This window comes from Ylistrum balloti, unplaced genomic scaffold (genome assembly GCF_031769215.1).
Source record: "Ylistrum balloti isolate Yb309-2 unplaced genomic scaffold, AGI_CSIRO_Ybal_v1 Utg370554, whole genome shotgun sequence".
NCBI lineage: Eukaryota > Metazoa > Mollusca > Bivalvia > Pectinida > Pectinidae > Ylistrum > Ylistrum balloti.
The window spans coordinates 954386-972053 of NW_026782349.1; the positions used below are offsets into that span (position 1 = coordinate 954386).

General features: G+C 37.1%; 1 protein-coding gene across 1 annotated transcript; it reads right to left on the reverse strand.

The window, feature by feature from the left end:
• Positions 1–4766: 4766 nt before the first annotated feature.
• LOC132556199 (TATA box-binding protein-associated factor RNA polymerase I subunit B-like) lies at positions 4767–17604 on the reverse strand. The gene is made up of 14 exons (XM_060220591.1): positions 17380–17604; positions 16835–16946; positions 16308–16408; positions 14952–15058; positions 13842–13944; positions 12920–13081; positions 11355–11470; positions 10811–10907; positions 9537–9669; positions 8143–8296; positions 7820–7866; positions 7397–7481; positions 7143–7234; positions 4767–5536 (listed from the first exon to the last, which is right to left on the reverse strand). Exons 1-14 carry the CDS (start codon positions 17464–17466, stop codon positions 4767–4769), a joined length of 2166 nt encoding a protein of 721 aa, XP_060076574.1. The 5' UTR covers positions 17467–17604.
• Positions 17605–17668: the final 64 nt, after the last annotated feature.

Here is a 17668-nt window from a genome sequence, read left to right on the forward strand (position 1 = left end):
ATGTTTATCAGATTGGCGACCATAATGGATTTCATGCCAACATAGAAAATAAGGACACTTTGGAGAGCTTCTTAGGATCATTTCGGCACGATGACAGAGGAAATGGGATGGCTACAGGTCATCCTGACCCTTCAGGTCATATGACATAATAAAGCTATACCTAAGCACCATTAAAACATACCTGACACATGGGTGTTAAGCATTCCCTAATCACCTGACACATGGGTGTTAACCATTCCCCGCAACACTTAAACATACCTGACACATGGGTGTTAACCATTCCCCGCAACACTTAAACATAGCTGACACATGGGTGTTAACCATTCCCCGCGACACTTAAACATAGCTGACACATGGGTGTTAACCATTCCCCCGCAACACTTAAACATACCTGACATATGGGTGTTAACCATTCCCCGCTACACTTAAACATACCTGACACATGGGTGTTAACCATTCCCAGCGACACTTAAACATACCTCACACATGGGTGTTAACCATTCCCCGCGACACTTAAACATACCTGACACATGGGTGTTAACCATTCCCTGCAACACTTAAACATACCTGACACATGGGTGTTAACCATTCCCCGCGACACTTAAACATACCTGACACATGGGTGTTAACCATTCCTCGCGACACTTAAACATACCTGACACATGGGTGTTAACCATTCCCCGAAACACTTAAACATACCTGACACATGGGTGTTAACCATTCCCCGCAACACTTAAACATACCTCACACATGGGTGTTAACCATTCCCTAATCACCTGACACATGGGTGTTAACCATACCTGAAACATGGGTGTTAACCATTCCCCGCAACACTTAAACATACCTGACACATGGGTGTTAACCATTCCCCGCAACACTTAAACATACCTGACACATGGGTGTTAACCATTCCCCGCGACACTTAAACATACCTCACACATGGGTGTTAACCATTCCCTAATCACCTGACACATGGGTGTTAACCATTCCCTGCAACACTTAAACATACCTGACACATGGGTGTTAACCATTCCCCGCAACACTTAAACATACCTCACACATGGGTGTTAACCATTCCACACGACACTTAAACATACCTGACACATGGGTGTTAACCATTCCCTAATCACCTGACACATGGGCGTTAACCATTCCCTGCAACACTTAAACATACCTGACACATGGGTGTTAACCATTCCCCGCAACACTTAAACATACCTGACACATGGGTGTTAACCATTCCCCGCAACACTTAAACATACCTGACACATGGGTGTTAACCATTCCCCGCGACACTTAAACATACCTGACACATGGGTGTTAACCATTCCCTAATCACCTGACACATGGGCGTTAACCATTCCCTGCAACACTTAAACATACCTGACACATGGGTGTTAACCATTCCCCGCGACACTTAAACATACCTGACACATGGGTGTTAACCATTCCCCGCGACACTTAAACATACCTGACACATGGGTGTTAACCATTCCCCGCGACACTTAAACATACCTGACACATGGGTGTTAACCATTCCCCGCGACACTTAAACATACCTGACACATGGGTGTTAACCATTCCCCGCAACACTTAAACATACCTGACACATGGGTGTTAACCATTCAACACTAAACACCTGACACATGGGTGGCGACACTTAAACATACCTCACACATGGGTGTTAACCATTCCCTAATCACCTGACACATGGGCGTTAACCATTCCCTGCAACACTTAAACATACCTGACACATGGGTGTTAACCATTCCCCGCAACACTTAAACATACCTGACACATGGGTGTTAACCATTCCCCGCGACACTTAAACATACCTGACACATGGGTGTTAACCATTCCCCGCAACACTTAAACATACCTGACACATCGGTGTTAACCATTCCCCGCAACACTTAAACATACCTGACACATGGGTGTTAACCATTCCCTAATCACCTGACACATGGGTGTTAACCATTCCCCGCAACACTTAAACATACCTGACACATGGGTGTTAACCATTCCCCGCGACACTTAAACATACCTGACACATGGGTGTTAACCATTCCCCGCAACACTTAAACATACCTGACACATGGGTGTTAACCATTCCCCGCAACACTTAAACATACCTGACACATGGGTGTTAACCATTCCCCGCAACACTTAAACATACCTGACACATGGGTGTTAACCATTCCCCGCAACACTTAAACATACCTGACACATGGGTGTTAACACATGGGTGTTAACCATTAATCACCTGACACATGGGTGTTAACCATTCCCCACGACACTTAAACATACCTGACACATGGGTGTTAACCATTCCCCGCAACACTTAAACATACCTCACACATGGGTGTTAACCATTCCCCGCGACACTTAAACATACCTGACACATGGGTGTTAACCATTCCCTGCTACACTTAAACATACCTGACATATGGGTGATATCCTTTCCCTTATCACCTGACACATGGGTGTTAACCATTCCCTAATCAACATGCAGCACGTAAAAGTAAGCATCAAAAGCAAGTTAACAAATAATACCCCATCTATCTGCCCTATTATTTTCAAGAAGAAACTGAAACCAGATTTATTTTTCAAGTCTAATGGGTTTATCTTTCTAAATGAGATCCACTAATGTGAAGATCATGCCTCTATAAAGTACAACACATTCTGTTTTCTTACTCAAATTTTGACTGAAATAACAAAACATCCACCACGTAAGGGTTTCAACGGTGTTGGGAAAATATATTTGGTACTGTTTGATGCTTTAATGATCACTTTTTCTTTCGGCATCAAGACAAATTTATTCTGTCCTTGAAACTATGTCCATTCATTATGATAAGAAAAATATAAAAATTCTGATATTTCAAGACAGGCGATTCTCAGGAGAAATTTGCAAAATTTGTCCATTTGACATTGAATGTGGCCTTTTGATATTTTTATAGGCTTTCATCCCTGCCAACTTTTTACGCTAAAAGCCATCTCAACTAATTTAAAGTTCTTCAGACAAATGTAAATAAATGGTAAAGTATTTTCTGGATGAGTTAATACTAGATAACAATTCAATATATATTCATAGACTCCCCATGTCACTGTAGCCAGATATAATACAGTGTGATAGAACACTAGGGCATTCAAAGACTCCCCATGTCAATGTAGCCAGATATAATACAGTGTGATAGAACACTAGGGCATTCAAAGACTCCCCATGTCACTGTAGCCAGATATAATACAGTGTGATAGAACACTACGGCATTCAAAGACTCCCCATGTCAATGTAGCCAGATATAATACCGGGCATTCAAAGACTCCCCATGTCACTGTAGCCAGATATAATACAGTGTGATAGAACACTACGGCATTCAAAGACTCCCCATGTCAATGCAGCCAGATATAATACGGTGTGATAGAACACAAGGGCATTCAAAGACTCCCCATGTCAATGTAGCCAGATATAATACAGTGTGATAGAACACTACGGCATTCAAAGACTCCCCATGTCAATGTAGCCAGATATAATACCGGGCATTCAAAGACTCCCCATGTCACTGTAGCCAGATATAATACAGTGTGATAGAACACTACGGCATTCAAAGACTCTCCATGTCAATGCAGCCAGATATAATACAGTGTGATAGAACACTAGGGCATTCAAAGACTCCCCATGTCAATGTAGCCAGATATAATACAGTGTGATAGAACACTACGGCATTCAAAGACTCCCCATGTCAATGTAGCCAGATATAATACCGGGCATTCAAAGACTCCCCATGTCAATGTAGCCAGATATAATACAGTGTGATAGAACACTACGGCATTCAAAGACTCCCCATGTCAATGTAGCCAGATATAATACCGGGCATTCAAAGACTCTCCATGTCAATGTAGCCAGATATAATACAGTGTGATAGAACACTAGGGCATTCAAAGACTCCCCATGTCAATGTAGCCAGATATAATACAGTGTGATAGAACACTACGGCATTCAAAGACTCCCCATGTCAATGTAGCCAGATATAATACCGGGCATTCAAAGACTCCCCATGTCACTGTAGCCAGATATAATACAGTGTGATAGAACACTACGGCATTCAAAGACTCCCCATGTCAATGTAGCCAGATATAATACCGGGCATTCAAAGACTCCCCATGTCACTGTAGCCAGATATAATACAGTGTGATAGAACACTACGGCATTCAAAGACTCCCCATGTCAATGTAGCCAGATATAATACCGGGCATTCAAAGACTCCCCATGTCACTGTAGCCAGATATAATACAGTGTGATAGAACACTACGGCATTCAAAGACTCCCCATGTCAATGCAGCCAGATATAATACCGTGTGATAGAACACTAGGGCATTCAAAGACTCCCCATGTCACTGTAGCCAGATATAATACAGTGTGATAGAACACTACGGCATTCAAAGACTCCCCATGTCAATGTAGCCAGATATAATACCGGGCATTCAAAGACTCCCCATGTCAATGTAGCCAGATATAATACCGGGCATTCAAAGACTCCCCATGTCAATGTAACCAGATATAATTCAGTGTGATAGAACACTACGGCATTCAAAGACTCCCCATCTCACTGTAGCCAGATATGACACAGCGAAAGGTGTACTATATGTTTTATTACTGGTGTGGCCCATCCCTTTGCATCCTTTAAGGCAATATAATGATTCATCAAAAACTCTATCAGAAAAACTGATAATGCATTGTACAAAATAAATCAAAACATCAATTTTCCTCATTCATCACATAATTTACTTTTACGTACCATATGGTAAAGAAACCCTACAAAGCGTTCATTGAAATACTTCAATTGTGACCTCTGGCTTGGAACAAAGAACTTGAGTAAAATGTTCTGGATTTGATTGACATGCCTGTTGAGTTCTGTGTCTGAGGTTTCTATAAGTAAAGCACACTTGTGGACTAGCCATCTGTAACTACAGTTGCTAGTCAACATGGATTTCTTCCCAAAGTTCTTGTCTAACTGTCTCTCGCTTAATATCATTACCAATTTCTGTATCATTATATTATACTGTTCTTGATCCTTAACATTTAATATCTCTTCACCATCACCAAATATTCCTTCACTAGAATCCCCTACTGTTTTAGTGTGATTAGTAGAATGTACAACTGTAACATTTCCCAATGTCCCTTCCACTGTATCATTTGCACTTGTGTCTTCCACAGAATTGTTTCCAAAACGGTCTTCCCTGGCAGTATTTACAGTAGTATAATGTCTACTCTCACACAACTCCTGCTTTAGGAGGTCTAAAAAGTGTTCTGGCTGTGTGATGTGTTTCAGTCTGCAAGTCCTGTAGTTCCTGTTGTCATCTGATCTTAATTCTGATGTCTGATCCGTTGATTCATGAGAAGATGATCCTCCAGTCTCAGTATTGTCTTTCTCCTGATTAGCAGCATCCCTCACAGATAAAGCTGACTCTTCAACCTCTGATAACTTCTTCAATGGCAGAAGTAATGCACTCTGAGAGCTTTCCTGGAACTTCTTTACTACAAAAACCATACAACAAATTGTTAACATAGTCTTGGATGACTGACAAAAAAATTTATGGAACACTGAAAAAGGGTTATGGATGATTGCTGACTGAGTAAAGGATCATGAGTGACTGTGTTATGGAACATGAGTGACTGTGTTATGGAACATGAGTGACAGTGTTATGGAACATGAGTGACTGTGTTATGGAACATGAGTGACTGTGTTATGGAACATGAGTGACTGTGTTATGGAACATGAGTGACTGTGTTATGGAACATGAGTGACTGTGTTATGGAACATGAGTGACTGTGTTATGGAACATGAGTGACTGTGTTATGGAACATGAGTGACAGTGTTATGGAACATGAGTGACTGTGTTATGGAACATGAGTGACAGTGTTATGGAACATGAGTGACTGTGTTATGGAACATGAGTGACTGTTATGGAACATGAGTGACTGTGTTATGGAACATGAGTGACTGTGTTATGGAACATGAGTGACTGTGTTATGGAACATGAGTGACTGTTATGGAACATGAGTGACTGTGTTATGGAACATGAGTGACTGTGTTATGGAACATGAGTGACTGTTATGGAACATGAGTGACTGTGTTATGGAACATGAGTGACTGTGTTATGGAACATGAGTGACAGTGTTATGGAACATGAGTGACTGTGTTATGGAACATGAGTGACTGTGTTATGGAACATGAGTGACTGTGTTATGGAACATGAGTGACTGTGTTATGGAACATGAGTGACTGTGTTATGGAACATGAGTGACTGTGTTATGGAACATGAGTGACTGTGTTATGGAACATGAGTGACTGTGTTATGGAACATGAGTGACTGTGTTATGGAACATGAGTGACTGTGTTATGGAACATGAGTGACTGTGTTATGGAACATGAGTGACTGTGTTATGGAACATGAGTGACTGTGTTATGGAACATGAGTGACAGTGTTATGGAACATGAGTGACTGTTATGGAACATGAGTGACTGTGTTATGGAACATGAGTGACTGTTATGGAACATGAGTGACTGTGTTATGGAACATGAGTGACTGTGTTATGGAACATGAGTGACTGTGTTATGGAACATGAGTGACTGTGTTATGGAACATGAGTGACTGTGTTATGGAACATGAGTGACTGTGTTATGGAACATGAGTGACAGTGTTATGGAACATGAGTGACTGTGTTATGGAACATGAGTGACTGTGTTATGGAACATGAGTGATTGTTATGGAACATGAGTGACTGTGTTAAGGAACATGAGTGACTGTGTTATGGATCAAGAGTGGCAGAGTTAAGGATCATGAGTGGCCGAGTCAAGGATCATGGTTTACTGAGTCAAGGATCATGAGTTGCTGAGTTCAGGATCATGAGTGACTGAGTCAAGGATCATGAGTGACTGAGTCAAGGATCATGCGTGACTGATTTAAGGATCATGAGTGCTGATTTTCATGTCATAGGTGATAATCCTATTCAAGAAGTCATGTGCAAACACATTATTTGATCATCAAGTAGAAAGAATGTAAAACTGTGAAAAATGTTATGAATGTAAGATTCAGGAAAACAAAAGTTCCAAAATTAGCACAGATGTTAGACCACTTACAAGTTTGTTTGTCTGTGTGTCGTCCAACTCGTCTCCTAGCATGTCTGAATGATGTAGTAATTTGATCAACATTATCAAGGACCCGCATATCACTGAAAGATAAGAAAAGTTGATGACTTGTGTAAAATATCCACAGTTTAATGGATTATGTTGATAAGAGACAAGCTGGGTTCACGGCACGATGAACTCTATAAATAAACCAAACAAGTTTCATTATCTGATGAAGCCTTTTTCATGTATATTGGAATACTCACAAGGCGTTTGTCATTAGACGAGTCAAGGTCAGTTTCTGTTTTTTGTCATGATGGCAAACCCAATCATCCCAGACAAACAGTCGCACTACAAAGTAGAAACAGTCAATGACAATTCTTTCTGTAATATTAAATGCCATCATTCATACCAGACAAACAGCCACCATACAACACAGAAACAGTCAATGACAACACTTTCTGTAGTAAAACTCATGATATTTACACACTCAGTGCAATGGTGCCTGACCTTAAGTTTATATTTCTAAGGCAAGGTCAAATTTCACAATTCACATTTTCTTTTACACGCTAATATTTTGTAGGCCAAGATTTGATGTTTGCAGAAATCTAAGATTTTGAGCAGCAGGCAACAAACTAAAATCAGAATTTTTCATCAACCATCTTACATAACAAAGTAGAATCACATACCTCCTGGAAGCAAGGCTTCCATCTTCTTTGAAATCTTTGACAACTTCCTAAACAAAAGAACTATTATGTTAGGTTTTTATCTCAGATGTTTAAATATCACAATGAAATACAAGGTATATAAAAACTAGATGCGTGGGTATCATAAGCCTAAAATAAACAGATATATGTACAAGATGTCTGTTAATGAAATCACTAGTCATGGTCAATGACTGAAGCAAGGAAAATGACAAAAATATCTATATGCATGCACTTGGCACTGCATATCTGATTTTTTTTTTTTCATATTAAAGATAAGATATAATGTTATGATATACAATGTGTACCTTTCTGTGGAGCCATCCAGGCCCATCAGAGTCTCCACAGTGATGATTATAAATGCCATGGCTACACTGTCATAACTACGCAGAGTTACATTCTTATAACGTTTCTTGTACTCTGTAAGATCATGAATCTTGTGTACAAACCCGTGAAGATCACCTACAAATATACGTGTATAGGCACCAGTTTCATACAAAACAATGGAAAATGCTGAGAACCTTTAGAATGTGTATTATACAGAATTCTGTAAAAATGTTCAAATTAATCTGATATGTAAACTTCATAAAAAAACCACTCAAATCAAATGCAATGCAAATGCTTATTTTACATTCTTCATTGTTGCAAGTAAATGATGTCATGGAGAATTATTTAAAGTTAAAGCATCAGTGATGAACAGGATAACGTTTCTGACTTTCAGATTTACATATCCAAATTTAACAACTTGTTAATTTACTTTGAACAGAATCGAACCCAGGACACTTGCATGATAACCAACAGCTCTACCAACTGAGATTGCAAGCCCTAAATTTAGTATACTGCATATTTTCTTAGTATGACCTACACCAAGTTTCATGATCCTGGTTTTAATTCAAGCAAATAGATGCCATGGACACAAAATTTTAACGAAGGGCAATAACTCTGTAATTAAGGGGTTGAAGGCCCTGAAATTGGTACACTGCCCACGGTCAATGATCAATATATACAACAAGTTTCATGATCCTAGATTAAAAACAAGCAAAGCTATGCTCTAGACAAGATATTTTTAACAAATTTTGATAACTCTATAATCTAGGGGTCATGGGCCATGAATTTGTTACACAGCACATTGCTTTAGTATGATAAATGTATAAATTAGGTCTCATGACCATTGCTAAACTATGGTCAAAGTTATGCTCCAGACATGAAATTCTTAACAAAGGACAATATCTCTGTATTTAAGCAGTCGAGAGCCCTGGATTTGGTACACTGCATATTGTCTTAGTATGATCAATGTATCCACCAAGTTTCTTTATCCTTGTTTCAATGTAAGCAATTAAATGTTGTGATCTAGACACTAAATTTTAACAAAGGGCAATAACTCACTAATTAAAGTTTGCAGGGCCTGAAATTAATACACTGCACATCATCATCATAGCATGACTAATGTGTACACCAAGATTCATTATCCTAGTTTCAATGCAAACAAATCTATGTGCTGGACAAGTTATGCTCCAGACACAAAAGGCAGAATGGACAAGGCAATGAATATATGCTCCCTTCTGAAAATTTCTGGAGAGAATAAAATAGCTTCTCCATCAAATAAGTGACACAGACCATAAATAAGATTATGTACATCCCACACTGACCTGCACCACATTTACTCTATTATAACACTATAGTAATACTATGAGGGACCTACCTGGCAACTCGAGGGCGACCACATACTTATTAATGAGGTCTCTGATCGGGGTCGTGGGAACATCCTGGAGGTCAAGATATTTGATCATTTGACCAGCGTCCTTTCTCAGCATCTCTTCATATACAGGTAAAGGCTACATCAGAAAATTCAATTCAATTAAATTCAAGAAAACTTGGAAAGAAACAAGGAACCAGATCACTTTCATGAAGTACAGAAAAAAGTACACTTGATTAATCTGTACTCGCAGACTTTGTTGTTAGCATACAAAAAATTGATAGCATTAATTTCTTGGAATGAAAAGAAGAGGTAAGAAACAATTTGGTTTCCTTACTGGCAGTCAAACATAGACCAAGCATCCACGCTGCTTTAGACCAGATGTAATATCTCCAGTAATTCACATTACTGTATTTTCCTGGTTACAAATTGCACCGATACATAGGCCATGTGCAATTTTTATTAATATTTTTTCTTATTTGATCCATATATTAGCCACGTCTGAATAGAAGCCACATTCAATTTTTTATTGTTGACCTAAGGTTGTATATACAAGAGACAACGGCAGGCAATTTATCCAGATCATCAGTGAAAAATTCAATAAAGTTTGCAATTGAATTATATATGAATTATTCTTTATCTTATTGAATTTTCTACAAAATCATTCTGTTTATTCAAATTACATCAAATATTGAATTTGTTTGAGGCCTTCAGATATTGTCTACGTGTAGTATAAGGCCTAACATTATGTACGGTAGAACATTTTACTATAAACAACTCTCCAGCGGAGTCTGTACTGTTAGATATTAACTGGCCATTAAATGGTAACAAAGTTCCTATAATCCCATCATAATATTTCTCTGAGTGTGTAAAATGCATAAAATTCTATTCTCTCCATTCCTTTTATTCTCGTTCACACATAACTGACACTGGCACACATCTGACCAATGAGGAAAAAAAAAAAACATTTCCCACCTGTTGCTGTCATCAGTATATCTACCACATAAAATGTGTTGTTGTCATCAGTACATTTACCACATAAAATGTGATGCTGTCATCGGTATATCTACCACATAAAATGTTTTGTTGTCATCAGTATATTTACCGCATGAAATGTGTTGTTGTCATCAGTATATTTACCACATAAAATGTGTTGCTGTCATCAGTATATCTACCACATAAAATGTGTTGCTGTCATCAGTATATTTACCACATAATATGTGTTGCTGTCATCAATATATTTACCGCATGAAATGTGTTGCTGTCATCAGTATATTTACCGCATGAAATGTGTTGCTGTCATAGGGCCCAAACTTCATATCCTCAGGAAGGAGTTTAGATGCCTTCTCATATGGTAGGTCCTTCTGATGTACCCATCTGTAATAAAGAAAAAGTTACTGTAAGCTTAGTTCATGGCATCAGATGTGATTTTAAGAGTTTTGGCAGATCAATGGTCCCTTTTTTGGCAGATCAATGGTCCCTTTTTTGGCAGATCAATAGTCCCTTTTTTAGCAGATCAATGGTCCCTTTTTTGGCAGATCAATGGTCCCTTTTTTAGCAGATCAATGGTCCCTTTTTTGGCAGATCAATGGTCCCTTTTTTGGCAGATCAATGGTCCCTTTTTTGGCAGATCAATGGTCCCTTTTTTAGCAGATCAATTGTCCCTTTTTTAGCAGATCAATGGTCCCTTTTTGGGGCTTTTTTAGGAAAGTTTTCTAGTTCCACTGATTTTAGTTTTTGAACAGTGCAGAGATATTTCAAAAATTGGAAAAAAAAAGAAGCTCCTTGTTATTATAGTTACAATGTGGTGGACAACAATCTGACCTGACAATATCCACTGCAGTGGTGACGGGATTGGTGTACAAAAGACCAATATAACAGAATACCAACGTCTTCTTCACGTTCATGAAACCTGCATGTTGCGCATAAGACCGTCTTGTCTGAAAGTACAAAGAGACTAATAAGTTCTGGTAAAAAAAAAATAGAATTCAGAAATCTATGCTTTCATTAAAACACTAGTCAGCTACACTAGATGTAATGTTACTTCATACTCTAACATCTCTAACACTCTCTAAAGCTTCCTCTATAGAGATCAAAGTGCTAATTAGCTACACTAAGCAGTGATAAATGGTGTATGTACCTTGGTAATTTAACATCTCTGACACTCTCTAAAACTTCCTCTATAGGGATTAAATGCATTGGAGTCAAGGTATCAGAGATGTTAGAGACAAAGTTTGATTAAGGAATGCATGGTTTATCAGAATTTTAAAATTTTAGTATTTCAAAAAAATAGTCAGCAGTAAATGTCACAGTTATTGACATCATATATTCACCATTGAAGTATAAGCAAATGTAACATCAAATTGTCTGTTTCTATTCATATCTGAGGACTATTCCTAAATAAACATCTACCCCACCCCAGAACCCCAAAGTTTGTTTAGAGTACCATCCATAGAATTTGAGAGAGAATTTGCTTAGAGTAATAGGCAGGACACAAAACCACAAATAGAAGTGATTCATTTTGGAGTTCTGGGGTCAAGTAGATGTTTTACTGGAATAGCCATAATACTAATGACTTGAGCTACTGCAAATACAGAATACACAACTGCAGGACATAATAACCAATCAGAAAGCTTAAAACCTGGGTGTCCCAGACTGTGATGTCACAGATATCTACCAATGACATAATGAGATTTCAACACAACGATGCTTTCAAATAGTAATACAGAACAAGAGGCCTAATGGGCCTGCAGTGCTCACCTTTTAGTTCATGAAAATTATTTAAAGGTTTTAATAAATTTGACCCCTGTAACCTTGAATATAAGTCATTTGTTTTCCCAAGCTTTGTCAGGCTTCATCCTAAGAACAATTCAGCCAAATATTAAGCTTCTAGGCATTTAATTTCGTGAGAAGAAATCATTTAAATAATATAACAAATTTAATCCCTGTGATATTGAATATAACTCAAGGTCATTTCTTTACACAAAATTTTTTGGGCTTTATCCTAGCAACGTACCAACCAAATACCATGCCGCTAAGCATTTTCATCCATGAAAAGAAGCTGTTTAATGATTTTAACAAATTTGACCTCTGTGACCTTGAACATAAGTCTAGGTAATTTATTTTTGCAACTTTGTCGAGCTTCATAATAGAAACATACCAGCCAAATATCAGAACATTTGGTTCATAAGTTATTAAGAAGAAGTTGTTTAAAGGACAAAGTTGACGCTGGACGACAGACGGACATTGTGCCAAGGCATAAGCTCAATAGATTTGGTTTGCCGCTGAAATTATCATATTCATATTTCATTAATTTGTTAGAATACTTCAGTATCATTATGTTTAGTCATCAAAACATTCAGATTTTCTTTTTTTTAACATGCACATACCAAGGATGAAGAGGTTTGACCATCCTGTTCACATTCAATGTTGTCATCAGAGTCAGTATCATATTCATCATCCAAGTCATGGTTATCAGTGACACATTGGAATGGGTTGTCTTCATCATAAAAATCTTCATCTCGTAAAGAAAACTGCAGTTCTTGATTCTCCTGTAAATCAGAAAAATAAAATATGATTTATGTGGTCACTGAAGTGTACTTCAACACAGACAACACTATATCATACAAATCATGATGTCAACTTCCTAAGACAAACCACTCTCAGAAGGCATCAAACCACACACCTTCTACATTCACCTGAGTTTGAAAAGGCTGGTGCTCTATTTAATATAGCCATAATTTTTGTATTATGTTGGAACTGTATCGTTCAATGCCTCTTTGTCTATCTGGAATGATCATAATAATGAAATTGACACTACCTTAGTTATCTCGAAAAACCAATTGAGATCAAATTAGAGTGATGACCCAGTTTTATATACATAAGACCATATCAGAGTGACAACCCAGCTTTATATACATAAGACCCTATTAGAATAATGACCAAGTTTTATATATATAAGACACTATCAGAGTGATGACCCAGTTTTATACATATAAGACACTATCAGAGTGATGACCCAGTTTTATACATATAAGACACTATCAGAGTGATGACCCAGTTTTATATATATAAGACCCTATTAGATTGATGACCAGTTTTATATACATAAGATCCAATTAGAGTGATGACCCAGTTTTATATATATATAAGACCATATAAGAGTGGTGACTCAGTTTAAAATACAGTACCTGTAAGACCCTATTAGTGTGATAACCCATATTTATCTATACTTAAGACACTATTGAAACTACAGGATATCACCAAATTAAAGAGAGTTTTATCAGCAAATAAAAAGAACAAGTTACATACAATATTGGTTGTAGCATCAGCTACAGTAGACTTTTTCTTCCATATTTTGTGTAACTTTACTGGTTTTATGTCAGGGTCATCTGTGGTTCCAGGATACTTCTCTCTAAAGATAGAAGAAATCCAAGTTGAATCATCAACATCAGTGACATGAACCTTTATAAACATCAGTGACATGAACCTTTATCAACATCAGTAACATGAACATCAGTGACATGAACCTTTATCAACATCAGTAACATGAACATCAGTAACATGAACATCAGTAACATGAACATCAGTGACATGAACCTTTATCAACATCAGTAACATGAACATCAGTAACATGAACATCAGTAACATGAACATCAGTGACATGAACATCAGTAACATGAACATCAGTGACATGAACCTTTATCAACATCAGTAACATGAACATCAGTGACATGAACATCAGTAACATGAACATCAGTGACATGAACCTTTATCAACATCAGTGACATGACCCTTTATCAACATCAGTGACATGAACCTTTATCAACATCAGTGACATGAACATCAGTGACATGAACCTTTATCAACATCAGTGACATGAACATCAGTGACATGTACCTTTATCAACATCAGTGACATGACCCTTTATCAACATCAGTGACATGAACCTTGATCAACATCAGTGACATGAACATCAGTGACATGAACCTTTATCAACATCAGTGACATGAACATCAGTGACATGAACCTTTATCAACATCAGTGACATGAACCTTTATCAACATCAGTGACATGAACATCAGTGACATGAACCTTTATCAACATCAGTGACATGAACTTTTAACAACATCAGTGACATGAACCTTTATCAACATCAGTGACATGAAACTTTATCAACATCAGTGACATGAACCTTTATTAGCATCAGTGTCAAGAAGTTTAAAATGTGTTTTTTACTCTGATTGGGCAATTGTATCAAGTAAAACAATGGATATAAGTCATACTGACCCTCCGGATCAGCTCACCTAAAAATCCAGTTTGGGGCCAAAAATTTATCCGGAGATTGTTAAATTCACTATAGGGAACTAGAATCCAAAACTGCAGACTACACAAATACAAAATGTAAGACCTTTTCATTACCTGTGTCGCTCAAACTTCTTTAACAAAGGGTCAACCTTTTCCAAGTCTTCAGTGAAGGCTACCTTGATTTTGGCTAGATATTTACACCAAAGTCGGAACACAACATCCTGTCAATGGCAAGCAATGCTATTTACTATCAATCTGCAAACATGAGAACCACAGAGCACAACAATATGTGCCCATCACATGCCACAGAAATATTTAGAACTTATGCTGACATGAATACAAAGGAAAAAACAAAGTTATCTATTTTAATAATTAATCTAAGCATATCATACTTTAAAAGAATGTTAAAATGCTGAAAAAAATTAATCAGTTGAAATAGTGTTGAATCTAAATCTACAAAGTTTCAAAGAAATTAGTTAAAAACTGAAGGAGATATCCAGACAAGATTAAATACTAAATGCCCCGTCAAAATTGTTGACAGGTGAATAAAAATACATGGTAAATAAAATGAATTGATTATACCTCACTGACAGGATGTAGATTGATTTCATCATATACTGAAGGCAAAAGGATCAATTTCAAACATGTAACTATGGTTTTCTATTCACTAACTTTTAACTACTGGTATCTATTTTTTTTTGTTAAGAATTTTACTCAATTATCATTAACAAATTATCAATTTAAGAAGAAAGACGTAAATGACTTATATTTAAATTTGCAGGACATTACACTCACATAAATCTGTTAGATAAAGGTTGAATATTTCAGACAGGAATAATATTACTTGCATGACCACCATTATTACATCATAAGTGAGCAGCGGAGATGGCCAGGGAATGTATACCATCAAAATGTGTTACTCCCACAGGAGGTCAGTAATAAGCAACTTATTTTTATGTATGAACAGAATTTGTAAGTATATAATTCAACGAAATATGAAGATAGAGTAAAAAGTGTCTAAATTGGATATTCTGTGGCCAACAGAGTTATGGTTAGCTATTGATGTAGACACTACATGTGACATAGTCTAAGTTGAACAAAGATAATCATCTGGTCATGTGACATAGTCTAAGTTGAACAAAGATAATCATCTGGTCATGTGACATAGTCTAAGTTAAACAAAGATAATTATCTGGTCATGTGACATAGTCTAAGTTGAACAAAGATAATCATCTGGTCATGTGACATAGTCTAAGTTAAACAAAGATAATCATCTGGTCATGTGACATAGTCTAAGTTAAACAAAGATAATCATCTGGTCATGTGACATAGTCTAAGTTAAACAAAGATAATCATCTGGTCAGGCTGGATATGAATCTGGACTGAGTATTTTCTGGTTCTCACAAAGAATAGATAATTAACTAACAATATAAAAAGTGAAATATCAATTTCAATGTCTATTTCTTATACCTTAAGTTTTGGATCTGCTCCTAGCCTTATTAATGCTTTTACTTGCTCCTTTAAAATGATCTGAAACCCTTCATAGCAGCTCCATGGACGCCCCTTATCTCCTACAGAACAAAACAGTAGACTTTTCAATGTGATGACATGTATCCTCTTTTCAACAAACATACAGTTTATACTGAAAACAAAGGTTGGTAGTTACCGGTACCCAGGGTCAGAAAATTTTCATTATCCCTTCCTATTTTGTTTGAATGTTTTCTCAGTAAGCAACTAACTCTGCTTTATAAAGATGGCTGAAATCAAACAAGATGATAAAAAGAGTTAAACGTACATTTTAAGCAAAAAGATTTCACTCTCTTTGTTAACTCTGTGCTGCACAAGCAGCTCTAAAAGTATCCTGGCAATGACTTTACATCTATGTATTATAAACTTAATATGTTTCAAAATTGCTGTCATTCCTAAACATCAAAATCCTATTCTGCCACAATACATTAGTAAAATCTTTCATTGCTGTGGTACATGCAGTTACTAACGTTTGGTTCCCTTGTCTCCTTTCTTTTGATGCTCTTTGCTCTTTATCAAATGCTTGAATCCAGGATTTGACACATCCATGATAAATTCGGCAGCCTCCTCCTGTCTCATGTCCTTCAATTAAAACAAAAACAGTATTTACCATTAGACCTTTATTTGTGTTAACCTCAATGTAGTCGCCCGACAATAATATCACTTTGATAGAACTATACATCTAGATGCAAAAGAAAAGGTAGATTACCCATTTTTTATGTTCATCCCTCCAAAAATATAATATGCAGAGAAAAGTACTATGTAAAGTGTATACCCTATCAAGTCGTTTCAGACTGAAGCATTAATACCTGATTTGATAGTGCTACTATGGACAATTTATCGTTTTTCTATGCATGGTGCTATCCACTGAAAAGAGAAGTTATGATTCAACACTAGACCAGCGACATATTAGTATTTTATCCTTCTTAAAATCACACTTGTTCAAAAATGTGTCTAACGGTAGTTGAGACTTGAAGGAGGTCGTGTTGGTTTTCGATAAGTTTATCTCACTGACCTGTGACTGTGTCATGCACATGGAACAAAAAAACAGGCCATCTCTGGCTTCAAATTCGTTTTCTCCACATACAGTACAGGATGGCATCTTGTTAACTACAAACTGTCCTATCAACAAAATATTGTGTGTCACACAAGGATATCACAAAAAGAGATACTACTGGTTCATTTTTCCAGTTAACAACGACTGCATATAACAGTTACATTCAAAATAGAACAACTGTTTATCTTTGTTCCTGTGGTATTCACAACTTGTTTTGTGCAAATCAAAACCGGAAATCTCACGTGGA

Bases quoted from the DNA above. Each gene is read 5' to 3' on its own strand.
- LOC132556199 (XM_060220591.1), bottom strand. From the start codon at position 17,466: ATGCCATCCTGTACTGTATGTGGAGAAAACGAATTTGAAGCCAGAGAT. The intron at 11,471-12,919 runs GTATGTGCATGT...TTGTACTTTCAG, and splicing joins GTCAAACCTCTTCATCCTTG to ACAAGACGGTCTTATGCGCA. The intron at 9,670-10,810 runs GTAAATATACTG...TTTCTGATGTAG, and splicing joins ACAGCAACACATTTCATGCG to CCTTTACCTGTATATGAAGA.